This window comes from Corvus brachyrhynchos, unplaced genomic scaffold (genome assembly GCF_000691975.1).
Source record: "Corvus brachyrhynchos isolate BGI_N302 unplaced genomic scaffold, ASM69197v1 scaffold126, whole genome shotgun sequence".
In the NCBI taxonomy this organism is placed as follows: Eukaryota; Metazoa; Chordata; class Aves; order Passeriformes; family Corvidae; genus Corvus; species Corvus brachyrhynchos.
The window spans coordinates 4,202,867-4,229,181 of NW_008239283.1; the positions used below are offsets into that span (position 1 = coordinate 4,202,867).

Here is a 26,315-nt window from a genome sequence, read left to right on the forward strand (position 1 = left end):
ATGTTGACAAGAAGACACAGTATGAAGACGTGAAATTTTAAGTTGGGTGGGTGAAAAATTTAAATATAAAAGCTACAAAAATATGTGGTGGAAACACAATTCATCAAAAACTAAATTCTGCTTTTAGTTCTCTCAGTGTAGTAGCTGGTGGTAATTAACAACTCTGCTTTACCAACAGTTTGCCAGTCCAAGGTAATGACAGTATTTTGTAATTTTGGACCATTCGGGTACACTCACAGAACACCAAAAATTCAGCACTGAATGAAACCAAGCACTGCTACAGGCCAACTACATAGAGAAGAGCTTGATTTAGGGTTCTCAACTGCTTTATGGCTTGAAAGTTCAGACTGTAAAACATATGTAAAACAGCCCGTATATCCAGCCTCGCTTCCTTGCATTGAAAAATTCAGAAGGCAATGGTTTTATAAAGCTTGACAAATGTAATTCAGAAAAGCCAGTACTGGGATACATCTTTGTGTGTATCCTAAAAGCATACTGTTAGAAGTCTTATCATTTGGGTGCTTATGTGTGGAAGTGTCAAGTCAAAAGTGAGCCAAAATGCAGTGTACGTGCAATGTATGACAATCGAGATTGTGACACAAACATAATCTCTGCTTGAGAACTGTCACCCTCTCAAAGACTTCTCAAGACATCCCTGAATAAAGAAAATTCTGTCTACCAGGGAGCTAGAAGAGAGCACAAAGGCTGGGGAATATTAAGAGAGTCAAATACATACAGTGTTTTACAGGGGTAAATCACAAAGAATAGATTAATTCTCCTGGAACTCAAATATGAAAGTTTCAAACTGCCCTGAATTCATAAATGGATGTAGAGAGGATTCAGTGACTCATGGCTAGCAAGTATGAACTCTACACTGAACAAGTTATCTGAAATTTAAATAAAGAGTTAACTATGTAACCACATAAACCCATCAAAATTACAGTAGTCAGTTCTTCCTGTCCAAGGAAATCCTCTCTCACCAAACTGGTAGTGTTCTCTAAAGAAGCCAATCAGCTTGTAGGAGTTCTTTGAAGTTCTTAAAGGAATGAAATCTCTTGGAGAGAGATTGGCAATCACTCTTGTGAATTAACAGTCATCATGTGAATGAGAATGGAGAAGTGACAAAAGCATGCTGTCATTATTCACAGTAGCAAAACTCAAACTAACTTCAAAATGTTGCATAAAAACATCATAATATTGAACACCTGGGTTTTTAAAGCTTTTGAAAAAGTCCCCTCAGTAATCTAAGGGACAGAGAGACTAGAAAAGAGACTAGAGAGTTGATAAATTCAACTGTCACCAAACCCGGGAATAAACTCTCCAAGCAGTTAGTTAGGTTAGAAAGCTGACATTACTTTATTAGCAGCAATGGATGCATGGGGAATTCTCCCCAAAGTATGCATGCCCAGTAACCTAAAAGACCAGATTATATTCCTGAAACTAATACATATTCATCACATTTTCTAAATACATGTGCATGTGCTAATTATTGCCATGGACTTGTTTGGATATGGTTCTAGATCTTTTGATGAATTTTTTTCCTCCTTGAGAGTATCTCAAAGATGTCATCAGGTCACGATGTAGTTCTCTTATCCTTCTTTTCTCTAACACACAATCCTCATTCCCAAAACTAAGATATCAGCTAGTACATATTAATCACTGATAGAAATAAACAAGGAGGCATTAGCTGGCACAAGACTTATTAGTCTCAGACACAGGGAGTTAACACAAGGCCACATTAATCTCTGGCATTTGTACTAAGCACTGTATGGTACAAAACTAAGCATTAACCATGAATGTGGGGATCACACACTATGTGCTAAAGTTAAAAGAATTTTCCGACATCTTTCCCCATCGCTGCATAGACTTCACAGAAATAAAACCTGTTTGCTAACATAACTAAAGTGACACAAATGTTAAAAACCAGCCTTCACTTCAAGTGTGGAAAAAAACTCCTGAGCTAACCAGTGTTACTCAAGAACAAAGACTTTGCATTGTACTAACATATGATTATGGACCATGAAAAAAATCAGTCCATTGTTCAGTAGCAGTCAGTTCACCCACCAACCAAGTAAATGATAGGAATTATTTGGAAAGAAATTCAGAAATAAAGAGAATATTATTGAACTATTCTATAAAAAACATTCTCTCCCTCCTCACACACTGCTGCACTTCTGGTCCATTTTCTCAAAAAGAAGCTGAAAACATTGGACAGTGCTCTGAGAGGGGTAAGAAGGATCCAAGATACAGGACAGTGTCCACTGTTACACACAGAAATCTGCAAGAAATTCTTTAACAATTCCTCAGTTGAAAAAGACAAATTGTCAGAATATGAGGGAGGTTTACAAAACCACAGTTGGCATGAAGAACATGGATAGTGTGACTGGCTATTCAAAATGTCCTATAGAAAGATACCCAAAAAAGCTCTTCGGGGGTAGGTTTAGAAAAATGCCCAGGTTAGCAGTTTCTCCTGCAAAAGGTCATAGATTTGAGGGACTCCATTACAGAGAAAGTTGCAGAGGCAAAAAAAGTTTGCATAGGTTCATAATCAAACAAACACTTTGAAATCACCTCTTACTGAGATCTCTAGAATGCGTGAACAGACAGTTTATCAACAGAGAAACAGATTCAGGAATTACCCCAAGTTAGAAAAGCTGGAAAGAGAGAGAATTTGCAAGGGAAGTATTATATAACTTTGCCATGCTCATGCTCTTCCTGAATGTCCATTTATGGCTTCTTTTTTAGGCACCATATATCTCTGAATAAAACACACATTGGCACATATTAGTTTTGCACAAACAATGAATAAAACATCTCAGTGAAGACTCAGGATTTCTGGCAGAGCTTGAAGAACCCTATCCAGTTCCCTATCCTCATCTTTATCTTTTTCATCCATGAAGGTTTGGGGTTTTTTAAACACCGAGGTTTTCCCAAGATTTGACAATCTCATTGTCATGCAATGCACACCAACACCTAGGCAGCAATTTCCCGCCCTTTGAATGGAAATTTCCAGAACCAACAATGAGATATCCTTGTGCACTGTAAGTGCTGAAGGAGAAAAGTGAAGGAGTACAGTTGAAAGTAGAAGTGGACCACAGGAAGAAAAGGTTGTGTTGGTTTTGTGCTAGCCAAATAACAATAGATGATTGTGTTAATCAGTGCTGTAAGACCTCATGAATTCATTTTGCAGCTGAAGAGTTCTGCAAAGTGAGAAGCTGATCACTGACCTGACAGGTAAATATCCACAAAAAAGTAGTTTTCATTCTTTCTTCAAAATCAATTAAATTCTAATTTTCATATTAAATGTTAAAGAATAACCCTTTAAAAGAGTATGCTTATTTACTGCAGTCATTTGCTTTGATTGACTTGTTTCTGATCCACACTGCTTTCAGAAGGAAATGGTGAATTTCAGAAATGTTGCTGAACTAAAGTGTCTGGCTCATTTCAATTTGTTATATTTGTGGCATAAGGCAGGACAGTGCTCCTGGTGCCAGGCCTTAGGGTAACTTTTGATTGATTGATAAGCCCCCAGTGCTGCTTCACATTTTTGGAGGAACATAAGATAGTACTATCAAGAAACAAATTTGTGAGTGCACTGACCACATGGGAGAAAAGGTGAGAAAGAACTTTTGTCCCTTTACTTATTTTTCTTTTATGCTGGAATGAAATATTTATTCAAAGTACAATGCTAAACATGAAGTACAAAAACCAACCAGAAGGAAGGGACTTTCCTCCCACCTCATGCAAGAGGGCATATGATGGGGAAATTACATTTCATTAAATGTCCCCTGGAGCTATAAAGAGGAGACATTAGTGTGAACAGCCTCGGTGATGGGCTTTCCCATTGAGAACAAGCTAAAGGTAACCATTTCCAATGCAGTTCTTCAAAAGTTGCTGTGCAGGCAGTATGTATTTAAGAAGAATGCCCAGCTTGTCAAGTGGCATTAATAAGGAACTCACGCATTATTTTGCCTCTAAACATAGAAATATTTTCAAGACAGCTCCAATAAACTATAATAAAATACTAAAGCAATACACTTACGCATTGATACCTATTTTCTGATACAAGCAACCTTCTGACTTCTCTCACAGAACCCTACAAAAAAAAATAGCAAATACTGCAAAATGAATCTTGACTCTTTCTGTCTTCTAGGATTAAGGGTCAAATTAGTGGAATAGTATAACAGTTAAGTTATAGAAAAAAGAACAAAGACTTAGAAACAGGAGCTAAGGCAACATGAAAGGCTTCAAACATTCTCTTTTAATTGGAATGTTCTGTAATTAAAGCCAATTTTGATAATGGAGAGCATTATGGGTTTCACACACATTTTATTATCTCCTTTTTTTCCCCTCACTTTGGCATAGATAGGACTCTCTTGTACTGCCAAAAATCTCAGACAAAACCCCAAACCTTTAATCCCAACAAACACTTTTCCAAAACTTGGCAAATGTTGCCCTTCATAGCTTACCTCTAAAGATAACCTTTAGAAATGTGGCAAAATTCTTTACAACCTCCTGTCTGTAATCCTTAACCCACCTAGGACTGATTTAGGTATTAGAGGGAAATAAATCAGATTTGTCTTACACCCTCTGCAGCACATCCTTCCTGACCTCAAGAGGTATACCCAGACTTGGCCACTCTGATATGGGATAGATGGCACTGGGCTCAGGCACAGAAAAGGATCCATATCCATGCCTATATAAACCCATGGTGGTTTATATACCCCCAGGGAGAAGAGGCCCTGTGCATACTTCAGTTCCACTTCAGCCTGCTAGGTTTAAAATTAAACAGTTGATTTGCAGCTGCTATTCCCCAAAAGCACCATCGTCTGGGGATGGGAACGCTCTCTCCTCCATGCTGTGCTCCTCTAATGACTGATCAGCCCCAGCAGTGACACGTGTACTCTGTGCAGATTACACTTCTTGTTAATTGGCCGTGTTCAGTAGAGAGAACAGGAGCAGGATAAATAGATTAGTCTGGTTCCATACAAGCCGTGGTGGCAGATGAAAAGAGCACTGAACAGGGAAAATGAAAGAAACGTGGAAAAAGCAAATTACACAGACACAAGATTAGTTCAGGCTTTCCCTTGATCACAAGAATTGGATTTTATCACTCCAGATAAGAAATCCCACACTGTAACTGATTCAAAGTCTATCTGCAGTGATTTACACGTAATATACCAGTGCATATGGGCATGACTGCAGTTACAATCTGCAAGTTACAGTTTTAATGTGCTCGATGTTACCAGCATACAGTACACATATTAATATGGCCAGATACCAAATCAAACATCTTGCAAAAACAAGACAGGCAATACTGATAGAAACACAGCAGTGACTTGAAAAGCACCACTTTAAAAAATGATACAAAGGTCTTGGCTGAGAGCTCCTAATGGTGGAAAGGGGACCTGCCTAACAATGAGACAGTATTTCCTTTTGGATTTGGTGCTGGTATGGCCCACGTGCCCTTTGCAAACATTCACATTTCAAGAGGAATGTGAATAATCTTGAGAGGGTTCAGAGAAAGCAGACATGTGAGAACACTTAAGGATTAGAAAGCACAAAGCTCTCAGGGGTTCAGCATATACAGGCTTTTCAGGAGATGACTATGGGTAACTTTGACCTCAACCTATATATTCCTAGAGGGCAACAGAACAGAAGCATTATCAGTCCAGTTGAGAAAGTCTATAACTGCCACTAAGATGGGAAACAACCATATGGAAATGTGTACCAGAAATAATGCAAAGTCTTAAGGGAGAAGGGAATTATTGGAGGACTTCACCAAAGGAAACAGTGGGCTTTCCATTGTGTGCTATTTAAAAATCAAGACTGGATGTTATTTTCCAAAAAGCAGTGTTTTAGTCTTAATCCATAAATATCCTGTGTGCCATACAGAATCTGAGACTAATCACTGATCTTCCCTCTGGGCATATAAACTATCAATACATATTTCTGAATCCATGCAGACTGAATAAACCAAGGAAGATATCTGTGTCAGTGAAAAACATCCCGGTGACTAAGGAGCTGTCTTGTTCCTTAAATCCAACTAGTATTCAACAGGTTCTTCTGCTGATGTGCACTGCAAGTCAGTCAGGAAGTTTAGATGATTATTCCATGCTGCTGTTCTTGAGAGACTGAGATCAGTCATAAATAAAAGTACAAGTAGAGTCACAAGCAAAAGTAAAAGAGCCTAAGCTCAAAAAGACTCGAAGAGAGGATCCCAGCTCTGCTCCAGCACTCTGCAGATACAAGAGACTGTAGACAGGTCCTTCTATACCATGAGCCAAACAGAACAAATACTTTCATAGTATTTACTACATATTTTTCTCAGCACAGTAGCCAAGAAGCATCCAGCTCTACCTGTTCTGCTACCACTGCCAATATTCTACTGTTTCTATCAAGTTTTAGTTTTGTTTTGTCTCACAGATGGACCATTTACTTGTAGCTATCATCTTTAGAGAACTCATTCTGTATAATCTCAGTCATCAGAATGAATGTTACTTCTGTGGTTTGAAAACTGTGCAAGACCAATATTCTCATGCCAATAAAGAGAAAAGGCATGAAAATGTGAGACCCAGGTGTTCTCACACTGTTATATTGTGTGGTCCTATGTATGGCACTGATAAGTTCCTTTTTCAGTTGACAAGAGGCTTAAAAATAAGGTCTTTTTAGGCAGGAGGGAAGGCACACAGAGGATATGGGCATGCAGAGCATTTGGGCAGACAGAGCTGGAGGTAACTTGGAAGAAATCCAGTTACTAGAAAATAATCTCTTTGAAAACTGCATGAGAGACTCATTCCCAGGTGTGCCAGCCTGGAAGAAGGAGCCACAGGAAAGGACAGTGGGTAAAAAAAAAGAGACCGCTATGACTTAATAACACAATCTACTTTAACTTGTTAAAAATATAACCAAGCCTTGGTGGTGTTATTCTGCTGCTCTCATCTGCAGATGAGAGAAAATACAATAATGGCAATATTAAAGAAACAAAACACTGATATTATTACAGGGAGATAAAATGAGGTTGCATACTTCTAGAGCCTTTAGTGAAACAGAATTTCCATCTCAAAATGCAGCACATTTTTGGTTGTAGATATAAGAACAGAAGTAATTGAAAGACAGGTTTGCTTATGATTGACGAAAGTTCACACCTTCAATTTTCCATTATGTTTACCAGCCTTCTTCATTTTCCAAAATTACTGAGACATTAAGACTATATTTTTTATTCTACCACAAAGGTGTACAGAAATAGCAAAGGATCCACATCAATCTAGACAGAAGTTTCCCTAACAGAAAGACTTCAAAATGTTCAATTTAATTATTCAAATACATTTGTTTCCAGAAAAAGAACTTAATGGGTTTAGACAGATGGGACACTTTAAAATTTCTAACTATGCTTTATTAGACTTATCAATATAAATTTGCTCAGGCATATGAGTATAAAAAACTCACCTTCCAGAAATTATCTACTTTGCCATAAACGAGAGATTGATTCTGCCTTTTGATGTCATTAATGTGTTTAATGTCACTGGAATTCAGATGCTGCTCTACCACAAATCCAAGGAAACTGTTATCTGGAGTGTGAGCTGTAAAAAACAGAGCGGATTCAGCACCTTTGAAAATATCAGTTAATGCTACATTAGAGTGAATGTTGTCAGAAAAGAGTTATAAGTTGTTATGCAACTGATCACCTCCTTCTTATTAATACTGAAAGACACATTTGTTTGCTTTATTTTCCAAAATAGTTTTTATTAATTTTAAGTCCTGCTTCATATGCCTACTGAAGTAAGCAGCTATTTTCTGGCTTGCTTCTGCTAATAAAAACTCTGTAGTTGGACTGAGTCCAATGGTAATAAATTTTTTTGACTTGTGTGCTAAGCTTTATTATTAGCGATAAAAGAAACAGAAGAAATCTAGCCTGACAAATCTCAGAGATGCAATACCAACAGTTTGAAAACCCCCTGGATTTATGCTTGTTAGCAAAGCTGATGTTGCTCAATGGCATAAATAAATTTCAGCAAATTTCTTGGGTTCACCTCTTATACTGGAATTACCATCACCAGCCATCCAACTCACTGTGTATTATGTATCCATACTAATTACTGGCCTACCAAGTCACACTATGCAAATCAGAATACAAATTCCATTGCCTAATTCACCCACACATAATGGTCATAAAATATTTAAAAGTGGCAAGTGAAGTTGGCAAAACTGTTTTTAATCCAATCCAGGCAAAAAAAACCAAACCAAACCAAACCAAACAAAAAAAAAAAAACCAGTGTGTGCAAAGGATATGTAATTTACTCATAGTTTTCTGTATTATTTTTAGCCCCTGTCGGTCTTTTTTCCAGCAGTGCTGGTCACTGTTCTCCCCCTATAAAGATATTTAGGCTCATTAAAAGGAAGGAGTTTTGTTGTTTTGGCTTGTTTGTTTTTGTAGATTGGGTGTTTAATTCCAGTGATGGACTACAACACTCAATGCTTCAGGTAAAAATCCATTCCTACTATATAAAAGCTACTCCAACATGTAGGATTATTATTTTCTAAAAGCTGCCATAGCCTCACAAGTGCATATAGAAAAAGGCTGCAATGAACAGCAGGATCTCCTCTCTAAGCCTCCTGTTAAATTCTGGCACACAAGCTGTCAACTATTAATCACATTTTGAAAAACTTAAGAACTCAAAACAAAACAAAAAAACCCCTAATCCAAAGATAATGTCCCAGGCATTTTCGATACATGCAATGCTAAATCTCTAGTAGAATTATTAAAAAAAACCCCTTCTACTGCAATTATGAGGTTTTGCTTTTTGGTTCCTGAGAATCGGCCAACTGGATAATGCAGGAGAACAGAGAAACCATACGCAGTGTACACATCCCTCTGCCATTACATTTAGTCTTTCAAATGACAATTACTCTTTTTCACAAAAAATGCCTCAGCAACAGCCAGGCACCCACTTAGACCCAAGGACTTTTTAGAATTTTACATAGCAAACAGCACATTGCAAATATGTCTGAAAAGGGGCATTTTTCCATCCTTTGATAGTTTTGGATGAGAGACTGCATTCAAAGGAGAGGCAAGGCAGTATACACTCAAAAGGAAAATAAACCTTTGTTAAAGTTAGAACTGGTGGAATTCAGTGCCTCAAACTATGCTGAGAGGAAGCCCTTAGATGGATTTTTAAGCAAGACCATGCACTTTTAGAAGTACCAGTGCTGTTATTTCGCACGAAAGTATTTGGATTAAAAGCACGGAAAACATAAAAAAGGGGGAAAGCTCTCACACTTCTGGAAAACTCAGAGAACAGTCAAGCACTTGATAATATGCCACAGGTTTGAATGTGGCTTGCTTGTTGCTCAGAAATAATTTTCTGCCCTTATAATCAGAGTTCTCAAAACATAATAGAGTCTGTGGATCTTGGGAAGCTGTCCAGGGTTCCAATCTGCCATAAAATCTTTACTGATGCACAACATGCACTTTTAATCACAAGCCCTATCATAAAGATGGTGCTATCTCTGCAGAAGAGAACATATGCACTTTTAATCACAAGCCCATAAAGATGGTGCTATCTCTGCAGAAGAGAACAAAACAACAAATATAAACTTTAAATATCACAAAACATGTTGACTCTTCTGCACCTAATCCCCCCCCCCAAAAAAAAAGTAAAATCCTTGAATAAACCACAGCACTGGAATCACTCATGCTTCAGAATTAGTTTGCCTGCAATCTATTTACCACTTTTCCTGCAGAGGAAGACCCACAGTCATTTCCAGCAGCAAAAATTGGAAATGGTTATCTACTAAAATTCCAATACAGTCATACTCTTTGGAAAATTCATTATGAAGCGATTTTCTCTGCACAAGAGACTGTACCAGTGGCACAACAGAGATCTCTGGAGAGAAGATTTCCTTTCTTCTGCATTTCATGTAGTGGGACTGAGTAGTGCACACACAGAGCACACAGCTGTACCACCAGCATTCATCCAGCAATTTTCATTGAGTGCATCATCACCCTTAGTGCTCTCTTGAACAGGACCTCACATCTGAATTTCCCAACAGCTGGACTACTTCAACAAAGCACAATTGAGTTCCTCTTCCATTTAGGACATAAACCAATAAATATTAGCAAATGTGGATACAGAACAAGCTCTGCTTACTAATATCCAGACACAACCTCTGCAACCACTTCCAAGTCACATTTCACCACATGTTTTGTTACTTGCTTCCCAACAACTGTGAATACAGCCTTTTATCTCTTGAACAACCTTCACTTATATTTCACTGGAAAAACTTGCACAGCAAATGTTGACAGACAAAATATGCCTCTCTCAAGAATTTTACAGGGCAACTAAAATCAAAAGCATGTCAACCTGACAGCAGCATGTATAATTCTGCTGTGAAAAGCAGGGAAGTTTGAAAGACTGACGATGAAAGCTGATGAGAGAGAACAGAGCCCTTAATGGTCTTAATGTCAGACAGGGAGCAGCACCAAACTCTGGAGGTGGGCTGGTCACCATGAAGTGTTTCCTTAGACTTGGGCTGAGCAGCCTCTGCACACAGCAGAAGGCACTGCCCTGAGCCTCCCTTACCCTCCAGCCAGCAGCAGTGACTCTGCACCTTTCAGAGATAACACACTTGAACTGCTGCTACAACAGGCAAGAGAGAGATCCCTTGATTCTGGAATCTACTGCCATAAAGTCAAAGACTAGGTGTAGACCAGGTCACACTAATAATTTAATCTGACCCAATTTATAGAGAATTTTTACCTTTTTTTGTGCCTGTTCTGTTTCTTTTTTAGGTTTGGCTGGGGTCACTTCAGAAGATATTTATCGATGCTTGAAAGATCTACAGCAGTGCTGAAATCTACTACTTATTTTTCAATAGCTTTGTACACTGCTGGCAAATAAATGTTACTCAATTCACCTGAGGATAAATACTCGCAATATGAAAACAAGCTAGGTAAAAATTTTTACAAAGCCATAAAAATGTAGAGACAAAAAATTTTTGCTGAATGGTCATTTATCAATCTTAAACTCAAAGAAACAGTGAAGGGATGGTGCTGCTGAGTTGCTGAGGAACAAAAGCAAAAATACAACACTATAGCTAACATAGTTCCAAACTTCACTTCAACATGATGAAATGCAGGAACGCAGTTTATAAAAATGTAACCTAGGAAGTTCCTCAGAAATCTATTGCTTCATAGTAAGATTAGAGAAAGCAAAACTAACAAAAGCAAATTCCCTGACATTTGAGGAAAAAGCCAAGCACCACTTTCCACAGGTACCCAGAGCATAAAGTTCCCTACCACTATTTATATTAGCTCAATATTCTTATTTTCTCATTGCTGGGTGGAAGAACAATAGAGCTTTTGCAGTCTACAGACACTGATACAATTCTTCCCATTTAGCAGCTGTATTTTATTAAACTGTGAATTTGTCCTTCATAATAAAAAAAATCTTCTCAATGACAGCATTTCTTTTTAAAGCCCTAAATTATTTACAAGCACAGAGGTACTTACGGAACATTGTATAAAACTGCTGTGGATTAAGGTTCCACTTTCCCCATGGCGTCTTGTGGCCTTTAGACTGGGCATAATGGGCATGGTTAAACTCTGGCTCAGTTCCAAAGGAATCCAGAACTCTTAGCATACACCTAAAAGAGAAAAACAAATTTACTGTAGGTACACCTACATATGTATATACAAGAATGTGTGTATATATACACAGTTATGATAATTAAGATGTGTTTTGTCTTTGTGCACAGCTGTGGAGGATGTATAAAGTGAAGGTACATTTTAACTTCAAACATTTCTGCTTATATTACATTCACAAAGATGGTATGAACAGCAAATTTAAGGATATATCAGATATTCAAATAACGACCCTGGAGCTTGTTTTGGGTTTCTTTGTCCTTACAGAATGAAGTTATGCTTTAAAATCCAAGTAGAACTTATGGGAATGCCACAGTGGTCACCTGCATTTCCTAGGGCTCTGAAGTAGAATTTAAGCAGAAGATGAGAGGATTTTCCATCTGTTCTCTAAAGTTCTCAACCATTATTACAAAACCAAATGCAGCAGCCAGGGGCAACATGCCAATAAGATCAGAGCAGAACAGGACATTGTCTTTAGACAATTGTATTTGTTCTCCCGGTTCTGACTTTTAGACCTACTGGAAAAGCACTGAAGATGGCTTAATTTGCCGAGTTCTTGCAGTCAGATCATTTGTTTATGAAACATTCTATCACAGACTTTTGAAGAAACAATATGAAAGTCAATTACCTGCATCAACCTGCACACAACAGAGAGAAACCCTGGCACTGGATTAGAAAGGCCTGGGATTAGAGAATCACACTCACCCTTTATTTAAAATCCTATTAATATCTTGAAAAAGAAATCACTTTATTTATGAGCGTCTCCTTTCAGAAAAAGGGCCCACAGTAGATGACAGGCAGAAAAAGGGTCAGTATGAAGACAGTACATGTTACAGGACAGAGATTCTAGAAGTCATGTTTACAAAATGCAGCCTGCCAAATCTTTGATATGACTTGGACGTACAGATCACTGCCACTGCAGTACATTATAGGGCTCCAGAGCTGCTGGCCCTACCATTCTTCACCCCTCCACAAACAAAATTGCAGAAAAGACTTATACAGGAATTAAACATCATGTGCAATTATGTTATAAACACATGAACTCTTATCACTGCATATTGTATCACTGGGCTCATATGTGCTAAGGATGGGACACGACCTCATGGGTACCAGAGAAGGGAGTAGCTGCAAAAGTTACTATTAAAAATGGCTTTTTTCAAATGTTTTCAACATTTCCCATGCTCCAAGCCTGTATATACATTCTGTTCAGAAAAACACCAGGATTTTGGCTTTTATATGTGAAAGAATTAAGTTCTTTCACCTTTTGAGGGCTAATATCCAACCATTTCTCAGCTTTAAAAATAAAATATTTTAGTCCCCAAAATAAATGTACACATTACTTATATATTGGTCCTTTCCCAAAAGTATTCAATAATTTGGGAAATAGAAAAAAACCCCAGCAACTTTTATATGAAATACTACCTTTGTATTTTAAAGTACAAATTGAGCAAAATGACGTGGTTTTTTAAACCTTCACAGAGATCTTTCAAACAAAAAGAAAGTCAAAATATACAACACATTATGATTCACCAAACAACAAAGCTGACAGATCAGTTTCTGTGCAGTGTTTTATGTCAACTGTTCTCAATGAAAATATTTTACAACAGTGGCAATTATCTCTGCATCACACAAAATACTCCAGAAGGACCAAAACAAGTTCTGCGCTGATGAATCATTCAGCAATAAAAGCCCTCTTATTTCTTGGCAACACTTAAAACAAAATTCCTCTCAAGTATACAGCTTTTGGCCAGGTACTTGAGCACAGGAGAATGAAAAATAGGAGAAAGCTACTGAAAAACTGCAACATTACTGGAGTTTGTCAAGAGATATATGTAAGGAGCACTCCATTGCTTTGTTGCCTCTCTTTTTCCTGTATTCAGATGTAAGATAAGTAGCACTAATGGTTCATGGGGATATGTGGAACTATGTTCAATACACACAGGGTCTCTGAATCAGGACAGGCAATGTGATGCAACAGAAATCTAAACCAGAAAGCAGGAAAACAACAAAAAAAATTTATATAATTTGGCACAAACTAAGTCAGAAAAAAGATGACAGCAAAAAGTGCAAGTGTGTGCAGGAATGGTATGAAAGATCAAAGCTTCAAGTGGTGAAACTAATCCCTGAAATGCAGCAGAAAAGAGTTGGTAAAGATTTCAAATTTAGAAATGAATGCAATTAATACCAGTTATGCTGAACTGATATTTTAATATATATAGGAATGCCTTGATTGTCTACCCTAGTACCATATTCTCCATTTCACTTAATAATTTAAATGCCTTCAATTTTTTTTTATTTCTGCATACAATGCATTAGCATTTCTAAAGTGAAATAATTAATTTTGAAAAGGACAAAACACTTTTTTTTTTATAAATCAGGGATATATTTTAAATTAAAATGCTAATTTGGTATATCTTTCACTTCAGTTTTCCCACCCTTCCTTCCTAAAATGTCACCTAGCTTTAGCAGTGAAGCTGCAGAGAATTGCAGCATGTCCTGAAATTGGTGTCAGACTAAGTGTATTATCTACCTAATTAAAAAGAGGACTGGTAGGTAGCAAATTGCTTTAGTAATATCCATATTAGTCTTTTTTGTCTAACACATTAGCAGTGACAATTTTAGGGCTTAAAAAAAAAACCAGACGAAAAGTAACCCAGGATTATTTAAAGGGAGCTTTTCCCCCTGTAAATATCGGGCAGAAGCACAATCTTAACAGAGCTGACCTGGTAGAAGTATTTATACACATTTTTTTTGTATCCTTCTCCCACTTCATCAGGCCACTTAGGACTTGCATTTAAAATCTTAGGACAGAAAATAACCCTCCAAAAACAGATGAATCCGAGAGAACACGTACGAAGCAGGAAGGTTGCTCATTTTTCAGGATAGCTGCCACGTTAATTTATTTCAAGAAAAAAAAGCCAGTTGGATTTTTGGCATATGGGAATGAGTCATTGCTACAGACTGTGGAAAAATGAAAAAAATACCAGATTCTTATGTGCTGCATGGAGGATGAGGGTACTAAGAAAGGCTGCACTTCTTGAACTATATTAAGCTATTAATTTGTATGTTGATTCATTGCACACAAACTGCATTCAAACATCCAGACCTCAGAACTGGAAAAATCCAGCACGTCCAGGCATTGTTCTGCTTGGAAATCAGGTGCAATCCAAAAAGAGGTGTGTTTTGCTGTGTTCCTGCTATTTACAGCACCAATTATCCCAGAGATAAAGCAGGTACTACCAAAAGTCACTGGTGCTCTGAGCTGTACAGAAGAGTCTTTCAAAAATACTCACTCCCAAAGCAGCAGGGTCATTCTTTCGAGCTCGCAGTTCCAGAAACCTGATTTGCAACTACCAAAAATTTCCTCAGGGCTCAAGTTCACCCAGAAAGATTATATAAAGCACTCTTACCAAGTGACTGTTCTGAAGGCAGAGGCTTATTCTGCCACTCTATTCTGAAGTGAATAAAAATGTTTTAATTCATTTGTATCTGAGTCTGGTCTGTATGAACCAGACTGAGCTGACCTGCACATGTCTACTGAAAAACCCTTCTTTTGAGACAAACAATTATTCCTACTGACATTAAATACAACTGAGAGAAAAAGCAAAGTTGGTAAGGAACAAGGGCTAAAAAGCATCTTTATTTGTGATAATATTTATTTTATTGGAATTAAACAGAAATGGATGCCTATGCTGTTATAACACACTTAGTGGTTTTAACTTCAAAACATTTAAATGACAAAATTTATGAGGTAACTCATGATGCTGCGAGAAAAAACAATGATTGGAAGAGGATCCTGAAATAGGAGCAGCATGCATGCAGCTACAAATTAATTCTCCTGCTCTAATAAATTCTGTAGTCTCTGCTAGTCTGGACCCTGTTTTGTACACTGAACTTGAGAGAAATTATCACGTAATTAGAGAGATTGACAACAAATGCAACAAGTTTCATGAAATGTATACAAAAGATGAAATGTAAGTAATGGTTTAAACCCCTAAATTTATATATTTTAAAAAAGCAAATTGAAGGAAAAGCAGTATAGAAGACATCCTAGGAGCTGGCAAAGCAGAAGAAGTAAGTAATTTATTCTGCAAAACCTTATTAGAATAAGCAGTAATGGGCAGTTTGCAAGAAACCAGGCCAAGAAAAACACTTTAAGAAAAGCTTAACTATACAAAACAACACATTGGGGGCATCTTTTTCAGTCTGCAGTAAAAGAGGAGGCAAAAATCTCTCATGAAGGACAAATGCACCATTATCTGTTTTTCAGTCAGGCTATGGACTAGATGAGACTCCCTTCCAGTCCATGAAATTTAATGTTGTAGAAGACAGGCATTAAGATAATTTTTTCTCCCTCAAAAGCCTCAAAAAATTCTATACTACCTAAGGCACTTGGAGTTAAATGTAATTCTGCTCTCCTAAACCAGAAAATGCTAGCCATTACCACAAAATAGTAATCAATGAGAAGCAGATTGATAATTCAAGATTTAATGATTCTATGAAGAAAGAATAACGGAATAGCTATCTATAATCTCAATATATATTTCCATACCTTTGTTACAGGATATACCAGACAGGAAATTGCAAGCAAACGGGAAGAAACATTTAAAATTTTTAAGAAGGGTTTCATATCCTGACCACAATGCTGGATGTGATCTCCTAGTGACAATTACATCTGGCAGACAGACAAGCAACTGTTGCTCAGTGGAAAATGGGATTATCTTTATTAGCAGGCTCCTAAAAACTAGAATATCCATTTACTCCCCTGCTTCAAAAAAGAGATTAAGAGTAATCTAATCTGATATGTTGATCACAGTACTGTCATTTAAAATTCCACTGGAAAGATCCAATGCTCTAGAAAATCCTGAGCCTGAAAGAAGACAGTTTCTCTCCATGAACACCTTCCAATACCTTCCTTCAAGTAGGATTTACTGGACTTTCTGGATCATGAGACACAGCTAATTCAATCAAAGTATAGAAAAATCAAAGCAAGTAATTTAGATTTGGGTTTATTTCATGCTGATATGTATTTGTACAACACATGGGAGGCTTAATGATTTAAAGCTATTGACAAAAAGAAAAGAGGTTTTAAAACTGCATACACTAAGAAAGGTGCACAAAGTCGTTTCTTGTGACCCTCATCTTCTAATGGAAAGAAGTTTACAGATTACAGAAGCAACAATAACTGCAGTTTATTCTTCAGACCTGTCCCTGAAGACAACTCTCTTCCCAGTATCTTAAGGAATGGAATAGAAAATTGCACTGCAGTTGTTGGGCAATACAATTAGAATAGATAAATCTCCACAATCACTGATCCAATGTGGTTACAATCACCAACAAAAAACCCATGCCTCTGGTATTCCAACTAAACAATAAAATGCAATAATCTCTCAGCTCATCTACTCATAAAGATACTGATTTATCAAGAGGATAATTAAGATTTTTAAGATTAAAAATGCTTGAACCCAAGAATCTCAAGCTTGCTGAGGGGGATAATGATGGCATGCAAATAACAAGTAATAGCCCCTTTAATCTTAAGAGTGAAAGACAACAGAAAAGTGCATTTTCACTTTTCAATAATTTCAAGTTCATCTGAATGGATTTATTTCAGTACTTTGACAAGTGTTATTCAACAAAAGCTCTTTAAAAAAGCAGTTTAGAGGGCGAGTGAGTGTTATACTTACTGGTAATGAACCCATGATGGACCAAGAGTTTTCTTAAACTGAGTCAGTCCCACAATATCAATGTAAATGAGTTCTACAATTTTATCTCCCTGGGTAGGGCAGCCAGATCTGTTACCTACAACCTTCTTCATAATCCTAAACAAAAAGAGAAGCAATATGAAAAAGCATTACTTTCCAAATACCTTGAATTGATGCTGTAATAATATTTACTCCAATAAATCCAGCTTCAAAAAAGTTTTACTCTTTTACTCTGTTTTGAAATCATGAACCATGTAAGAACTCTCAAATGTTCAACATTTATTAAATGTAAAGCACTAATTTTCACTAAAAACCCCATCTGGTTTAAGCAAGAGAATAATATGTTTGAAATGCTTAAAAATAGTGTGCTTTGAAATTATCCAAAATAATTTCCCACTTCTATTGACAGCTTTATAGTATAAGAGCTCTCTATAAAACAATGTTGTCATGTTTGTAATTAAGAAAAGAAAGCTGCAGAAAAAGTACATGTGCTCAAGCTTCAAACAGATGTTTTATGTCTGGTGCTGAACTAGTTGGCAAAGCAGGACAACGAAGAGCGAGGAGCAATTTGACCTAACACAAACAATTAACTACATCAAAAGTAACATGTTTAAAGAACTTAAATCTTTATCTTAAAATGAGATTCTGAGTGAAGAACAGCAGAAACTGAAGCAGAGGACACAGAATTAGGCTAGTCTGTAACATTTCCCATTGCAGCTGGATAAAGCACCTGGAATGTTAAAGACTAAGCTGCTTAGTTTGAATTTTACTACATTCATTTATGAAGTCCCAGGAGCCTGAAGCTACAATGAAAACACATTATCCTTTCCATGGCACACATACTCAGCTCATGAAAATAATCTTATCGTCTGTTTAGTGAATTATCACTTTCATTTTATGCTTCAAGAAATTATATACTGTTAATAGAAGCTTCAAGAGTTTACAATTCTTTTCTTTTAATTCCAGTTTCAAAAGCGAAAGTAATCTCCTTACTCCTTGAGCTCTGCCAGTGAAGCTGAAATCCTGATGTCATGGCCCAGTAAGTAGAGAGATGTAATTAAATCACTCCACTGGACTAATTCACCAAGTGGGCCACCGCTAAACGCATTTTCTGCAATCTTGAATCCAGATTCTTTTGTCAAAAGCCCCAGATGAACAAGGATCTGGAAAAGAAAGTCATACGTTTGAGTTATCACCATTAAACATGCAACTGTTGTACCTTACAGCAGTTTTTCTTCCCATTAAATTTCAACTATAGGCAAAAAAAAAAAAAAAAAAAATCAATGAAAACAATCCAGTACTTCCACCCAAATAATTTAATTTTGTAATGAATGCAAGGACTGAGAATCTCCAGCAAGGAGCTGAGCCAGCCAGGCTTAAGAGAGGGTAGAAATATGAACATATTTCTATTCTGCTGCCACTCAGGACTGGCTCCAGGAATAACAAGGCAGGAAAGGAAACCTGTTGTCGTGTTTGCACCTTGTGGCTTTATCTTAGCTAATTGAGGTAGTTAAAATAAAACAAAAATTAAATCAAATGAGCTACACCATTTCACTTCAAGCATCTCATGGCCTTAAAACTGAACCCATTACAGGAGGTCTAAACTGATCCAGTCCAAAGTTGTGGTTAACTTTAAGTCTACTCAAATCCAAACCCAAGATAAATCGTTTAGAATCTCAATTTTGGACAACAAAGATGTACAACTGTTGCTTCCCATGACTACATAAAACACTTCAGTGTCATCAGCTTGCAGTAAATTCACAGTTTCTCCCTTTAGAAACATCTACACAGTCTCTATTTTATCCAAAACTACAGAGGTCAGGAAACTCAATCCAAGACTGACTCATACAAAACATGTAAAATTCCCTGTAAAGCAAACACCCATTGCAACATAATTTCAAACAGCAAAATACTTCTTGAAAAGAGGCACAAGTATAAACACGAGCCTTTTAGACATATTTTCTATTTCCACTCTGAAGCTACATCTCGAACAAGAAGCTTGAAAGAGCCCATATAACAGCAAGTGACAGGAATAAAAATGTTCTCATCTACCTTTTTTCGTTTTCTTTTCTCCAAATTTTGTTTTTCTGCAAGGGATTTAATTGCTTCAATCCAGGTATCAGCCATTCGTCTGATGCGCAACATCATCCACCTGAATTCCTCATGCCTCGACATCATTTTGTAGAGATTATCAAAGTTGATACGAATTTCAGCCTTCAAGCAAAGCATTAAGAAACACCCCAAACATTAGTTATTCTTCAGCATTCTTTCCAGAAGCGAAAAAACTGCTCAAATGTGAGCTCTGGGCTTTATATCCCTCTTTTTAAAAAAAGAAATAGGAAAAAAGATGCACTCCTAGCACAAGTTAAGATTTTAGTTCAAATATTAAAGATATACTTAAACAGACACTTCTAAGCTATGTAAATGACTGTTATTTTTATTAGTAGTACTTGATAGCCCAGAATACGTTCACAATGTATCGCAATGCATTTATTTCTGCAAAATAAGATCTGGTTTTGTTCATGTGCTTCAAAATGAGGTAAAGGTATATCTAAATCACAGTACAGAACAGTAGGCTCAAGATTTATGTATATCATGAATCTTCCAAATACAAGGAGTCTCCCATTATACCAGAAATGAAGAAACATTACTAGGGTGTAAATTTTAAAGGAAATACTCATTTTAAACCTAGACTGTTCTAAGATCAATTGGTTTTACAAAATGAGACAGTCTATATCTATATTATGTAAGTGGTGCTCATATGCAACCCAGCAATTATCTTAAATTATCTTAAAATCCTAATTGCTACATAATTAGGCTGTAACAATTTAGAAACAACTCTGTGTGCTGTATAGTTTTTAAAGGGAAAAAATTAGTAGTAATCAAAACGTTACTACAAACCTGAAATGGATATAAACCTTTTCCATTGAGGCAGTTTTGTAAACAAGGCCCAGATTTTTGGGACAATAAAAATGGATATTTTCACATATACTTAACACTGGTGAGCAGTCTGTGGATTTATAATTTTTCTCAGTATCTGTGTACAGTGTTTCATAAATTTAAACACAAAAATGTTTTTAATGAAAACCTACCACCAAGACTGGATACATGAGCTACACATGTCAAGGAGAATATCTTTCAGCCTTGAGGAGTAAAAATTGTAAATTCTAGTCTTTTTAGCATTTATGTGGCACAGGATTCCAGGGTATTTTGCATGAATCACAATTACTGAATTATTTCTCACGTTTTCCCTATTAAGGACATGGGTGTTCTTACCACTGTTTTTTGATCAGCTTCTTCATTAGGATTTTTTGCTCTCCAAGGTAAACGAGGACACCAATTTTCAACCTGTAAAACAATCACATCAAAATAAATAATTCTACTCTACTCTCAGCTACTTGACCAAAGGCTCCACTCACCACCTTTATATGACACTTTTATGTTAACCTGATGGTTCAAATAAGGCATCAGCTGATAAGGTGATCACTTCAAGGTAAAACTGCTTTTTTGCAGGAAAAGCTTAAGATGACTTTTTGCAATTCCATGCTCTTTTAACCCAGCAAATTTGCAACCAAAAGTCACAGTTAGATATTCATTCATGATAATGAAAATGGAAGATCAAGACAGAGGTCAGGTGTTAAATGCTCAAAATACAGTTTCTCTGAGCAGTTCTTAAATGTTTTCAAGAAGTTTTTTAAGCTTCTAGGCCTTACAAAAATATGTATTTTGGAACATTTCCATCTCCCTAGAATATCTTTTTATAAAGACAAAGCCTGCTAAATCAAAGGATCAAAGTTCTACCTTGTAGCAATTTAGACCCAAAAAATAAGAATCATCATAGAACCAAAGCCACATGTTTGAAGGCTATAAATAAGGTAATTATAATGTCAGTAACAATATTCACAAGCATCAACAGCTGTGATTCTTAGAGAAAAATGATCAATGCACATGCAATACTTCTACTATTGTCTACTAGAAAATAAAAAAGTACAACAGGAAGTAGTCAGTGAAGAAATAATAAATAGATGCAAGTCACTGAGAGCTCCTCAGCTTCCCCAGGGATCTTGCCCATCGTGCAGAATCCTTATTATTCATGTGCCTTAAGAAATTTGACCATTTGCCTTGGGAAAAGAGGAATCTCAGTTTTGGAGGCAAACCCATGAAAACTGAAACATGACTGTACTGTGAAATAGGGGAAATGTAAAACTTTATCAGCTGGCTAAGATACCCCATCATTACTGATTAAGTTCACAACTCCCAGAGAATTGGAAGTCAGAGTTGCCCTTATGGTTCTTCCAATCACAGACCTGTCAAAACACAATTTTAGCTTAATCATACTGCAGCAGTAAGCTTGGAGCATTACAGATTAAAGGCTTAAGATTACACCATATGATTTCCTAGAAGGCCAATCACATGAAAATAAATGAATAGCCATCCTAACCTCATTAAAGAGAAGAAATGGATCAATCTTGGGTTCCTCAGACAAATTATAAAAAAGCATTTTGAATGCTATGACTTAACCTACTCAAGGTATTTAATACAATGTTTGAAAGCAGTGACTTATCCACCTTCTTTGAAAACATCTGATTCTTCAGTGGTCTCCAGCTGTGGAACCACACCAGAAATTGTAGCAATTATCAATCCTAACTTTTACAACTATAAAATTGTGGCACAAAAGAGTTGCAAGCTCCACGTTACAAATCATGCACAGTCACAAACTCTGGTTTTTTTTGTTTGTTTTAATAGTACAAATTTTGCATTATACCTAGCATTAGAACTGATCTAAATTGAGATATGACATTTCAAGGACTACTGTTCGTGCCCCTTTTCTGACTTCATGTACTTTGTATTGCACCACAAGGCATCCTAAAGGAATTGCAGAGTTTTCAGGGCTGCCGAGGACAATTAGCTGCATGCCACACTGACTGAAAAGCAAATACAGTTCTTTTGTGCTTTTAGAACTATTTCCTCTAGTCTAAGTTAAATTACAGTAGTTCTCATCACAAATAAACACTTAAGGAGTAGATTCAAAATAATATCAGTGTCTGCAGTTGGTCTGGCTCTCATTTTTCCTTATTGATCTTTAGCACTGATGGCAGCAAGGATTAGGATATCACTAAAGTGGGTTTAGATGAAAACTCCATCGGAAATACATAAATACTTTGGCTTTGTATTTGTTTCAGTACAGAATATCTACATACAACAAGCCCCAGTTTTGAGCAAGGGCAGTGATGTTCATTTGGATCCTGCTCTTTAACTTATTCATTTGATAATTTAAGACCAAACACTGAAGTTTCCTCTGAAGAAGGAATCAGGACTCCTATTCCCCATTTCCAGCACTACCTCCCTCTCACTGGGTTACCATCAGTTCTTTCTCCAGCTTATTCTCTCCACAGCAACCTACTGTTGTACTGTCATGTAAATGATTTAATAGGAAGGACGTGATACCAGACAGATTAGCACTTAAAGACGACTGTTGGGAAGCAGCAACTGCATATTTGAAGACAGACCATTTTTTGGATGAGTGACATAAATGCTAAGCTATTATTCAGAACACACTATATTTATCTTTGTACTGTCATATTTTTGACTAAGACCAGCTGTGCCTCCTGTTCCTGGTACTGAATTCAATGCCCGTCAAATGCAGTAGGTAGTATTTGATCTTGCTCAGGAAACTGTGTCCACCTGAGAAGTCAAGTGTTCCCTGCTTGGTTTGGAATCACATTAGTCACAGCACTGCCTGGAGTATAAATAGCCAGCTCCTTAAGGTTAAGCTGCACAGCAGTTTAGAAGTTCAAAATTTAAGTGCTACATGATTCCAGATACTTGAGAAAAGCTGGTGTTCTGAACTGCTCTGAGGTGTAAATGGCCGGGTTTAGGATGAAAAAAAAAACCCAAACAAACCTAATAAATTTGAAGAGTACTTGCTTTATAGAAGCTTTGCAGGTATGTGTTCCAGTGACTCTTGCTCAGACACACTGAAACCGAATGCAAGGCAAGATTGCAGCACTCCACTGTATTACAGAGCAAGTACTTCAAGCAGAGTTTTAAGAACCTGGCAACATCTGTAGCACTGGAGTAGTCTGAGCATCTTCCAAATTGAATCAAGGCATACTCTGCCAGCAGCTCTCCACATCCACAATTTCAGAAAGACCTTTATGTTTTCAAAGAGTCACAGCGGGAGTTGAATAAAGCTGGAGCTGAAGCGTACTCTCTGAGCACTTGGGATAATCTTCATTTTGGACTCTGCCAAAGTGCAGGTGCAGCCCATCCACAGGGAAGCTAAGATAACTTTCTTTGCACACCAGGTGAACATACTACTGCTCAGTGTACTTCTATCCATGGTACAGTGCTGCTGGTAAGTGCATTAAGTCAGTCCCAGAAGGAAGAATACACAAACAAAAATATCCAGTGCAGTATCTGTGGAAAAAGGTGCATCTTTAAATTTATTAGGCAGTATGAAGGCAGGCAGAGAACTTGTAATGCTACAAATGCCTTTGAGAACTTGATGCAAAAGAACTGCTCCCATGGGGAAGGTAACTTTTTCAACTTAACATTTCCTCAGTGACAGAATCACTTTGAAGGGGTTACAGAATCTGTGGTGTGCAAGATGACTGCCTCTTTGGTTAGTGAAATGGAGTAGGGTACAGGTAGGTTTGGATGTGGTTGTTTCCAAAAGCAGTCTCAAATGTTGGGTGTCAGACACCCACAGCCCTGGTCACACAGCAACACAACATCTCACACATAACATCAATCAGCAAATGGCCTCTTGTCTGGCTTCAATAATGTGCACTGCATTTGCTTCATCTCATACACTGGCATTTATGTCTTTTCCAGTAAGTCATTAAAATACTAATCCCAGTTTAAGGTGACAAAAGAATTAAAAATAACTGAGCCCAAATCATCCAAATTCAGACCAATACACCAATAGATAATTGAGGGACAAAGTGCTGACTATCCTTAGCATTTCAGTTTCTTAGGGACGTGTAAGATGACTAAATAAGTCTGAACTTTTGCTGATTTACATTTCTGACAACAACGCTGGTTTTGTCAAATTTCTAAGTATTTGCATAGAATGGAAACAAGCTGGTTTGATTAACATTACACTGAAGAAATGCAAATCATTAACTCAATGTCCAGGATTAGCAGCAGAAGTTGTGGAAAGAGGACTTCCCCATAGATATGAGGAAACTGCAGTAAACTAGAAAAACCACAAGGATTTAAGGAACCTCTGTAATTATGATTCCCAGGAATTTTCACGAAAATGTGCCTCAGACTACAGCTTGCATGCTGGAAACAAACCCATGTTCAAAATCATCTTTGGTTTGTGTTTTTCTGCTTTAGCCCTCAAAGCAGGAGTGTGAAGAAAAATACTCCCATAACCAACTATGCCTTGTATTTCCATCAAGTCTGAAGGACTGAAAACAAGAATTCTCTCCAGCAGTGTATTAGCACACGTGCAAAAGCTACAGGAGTCTCAAAGACTGGAATTTGAAACAGTTTTAAATCTTTGGAAGTGTTGGATTTCAAGGTGGGTACCAAAAATTATGCATGCACCTGAAAAGAGAGCTGGAGATCCAAAGCATGGGATTTTAGGGAGACCTGCCCAGCTCCAGCAGGTAAGCACCAATGTAATGGGAGGTGATAACTTGCACCACAGCTACCAGTTGACCACCAGGCACAGCACCAGTCCCACTCCTGCGTGGAAAGTAGTCCTCTCAGAGAAACACATATGTAGATAAAGAAAAAGAAAGAGCTATAAAAGCCCCCTCCACTTTTTTTTTTTTTTCTTAAAAGCTTGAAAACAGTGTGAAAAACTCATTTTCTAGAAGGTATTTTTAAAAGCTTCATTCCTCAGCTGCAAACTGACATTTTGCAGTGAAATATATTTTTGTACTGCCTAGAAATTAATTTTTCACATTTCTCCCCAGAGGCAATGCCACCCATGAAAATGATAACTGTGCCAATGCCATTATAGTGTTAAACAACTGTCTTTTTCAAAACTAAATGCTAAGTTTAAAATAAAGTAACTCTCCTCTGTGGGCATCATGGTTAAAAGGAAGCAAGTTTAATTTGCTTTTTAATGTTTGCTATTTCTAATCCCTGTCTGGCTCTGTATTCAAGAGAAAGTAAATCTGGTTTTGCTATTCAGGCCATTTGTATCTCCTCCACTCTTCAAAGACTCCAGCAAATTCGTGTTCTGAGGATCAGAGGGTGGTGAGGCCCTGGCACATGTTGCCCAGAGAAGCTGTGGCTGCCTCATCCCTGGAAGGGTTCAAGGTCAGCTTGGACAGGGCTTGGAGCAACCTGGGATAGTGGAAGGTGTCCCTGCCCAAGGCAGGGGGTTGGAACAACATGAGCTTTAAGGTCCCTTCCAACCCAAGGCATTCCATGAATCTATGACCCCACAGTTGTGTATCACACCCCAAGAATGATCCAGTGCCTGCAGCAAAACAGCAAGAAAGAAGTGCAAAAATTCTTTCAGTTTCATCTGCAAGTTTGTACAGGGGACAGCTTTAAATAAAAGACAGAAGCCTGGAGATGCTGGGCTGCCACACTCGCCTCCCATTCTGCTCAAGCAGCCAAGACACAAAGCAGTGGAGAAGAGCTGTTCCTGAGTTCCTGCAGGAGTGCCATCCAAAGCAAGGCAGAACTGCTGATACCTGCACTTGTGCAAGCTCTTCAGGAGAGAAGACCTGGGGCAGCCTGGATTTTGTCAGCATTGTTTCTATTTTGCAGGCACTCATGGGGGAAACATAACAAGAGCACATGGCTGATACCCAAAGGCAAAGGTTTAGTCCAACCTTTTGTTTCTGAGCTTTTACATACATTGTGGACACGTTACTTTGTGTCTCTGTGGTTGGGACCCATATTGCACACCAAAATGAAATGTTTTGGGCTCCTTTGTTTACAAGTTTAAAATTCCATTACAAAGAGTACTGGATGAGCATAATGTAACATCCTAACTG

At 37.4% G+C, this 26,315-nt stretch overlaps 1 protein-coding gene across 2 annotated transcripts in view; it reads right to left on the reverse strand.

Annotated features, from left to right (window-relative positions):
• Window positions 1–26,315, reverse strand: part of MGAT5 (mannosyl (alpha-1,6-)-glycoprotein beta-1,6-N-acetyl-glucosaminyltransferase) — a 104,438-nt gene that overhangs the window by 25,798 nt on the left and 52,325 nt on the right. For both annotated transcript variants that reach the window (XM_017740148.1, XM_008638217.2), the window contains exons 6-11: window positions 20,623–20,694; window positions 19,399–19,560; window positions 18,340–18,509; window positions 17,329–17,463; window positions 11,513–11,646; window positions 7,450–7,583 (exon numbers count right to left, since the gene is read on the reverse strand). In XM_017740148.1, coding sequence (XP_017595637.1) covers window positions 7,450–7,583; window positions 11,513–11,646; window positions 17,329–17,463; window positions 18,340–18,509; window positions 19,399–19,560; window positions 20,623–20,694 — 807 coding nt within the window. The remainder of the gene's footprint in view (window positions 1–7,449; window positions 7,584–11,512; window positions 11,647–17,328; window positions 17,464–18,339; window positions 18,510–19,398; window positions 19,561–20,622; window positions 20,695–26,315) is intronic.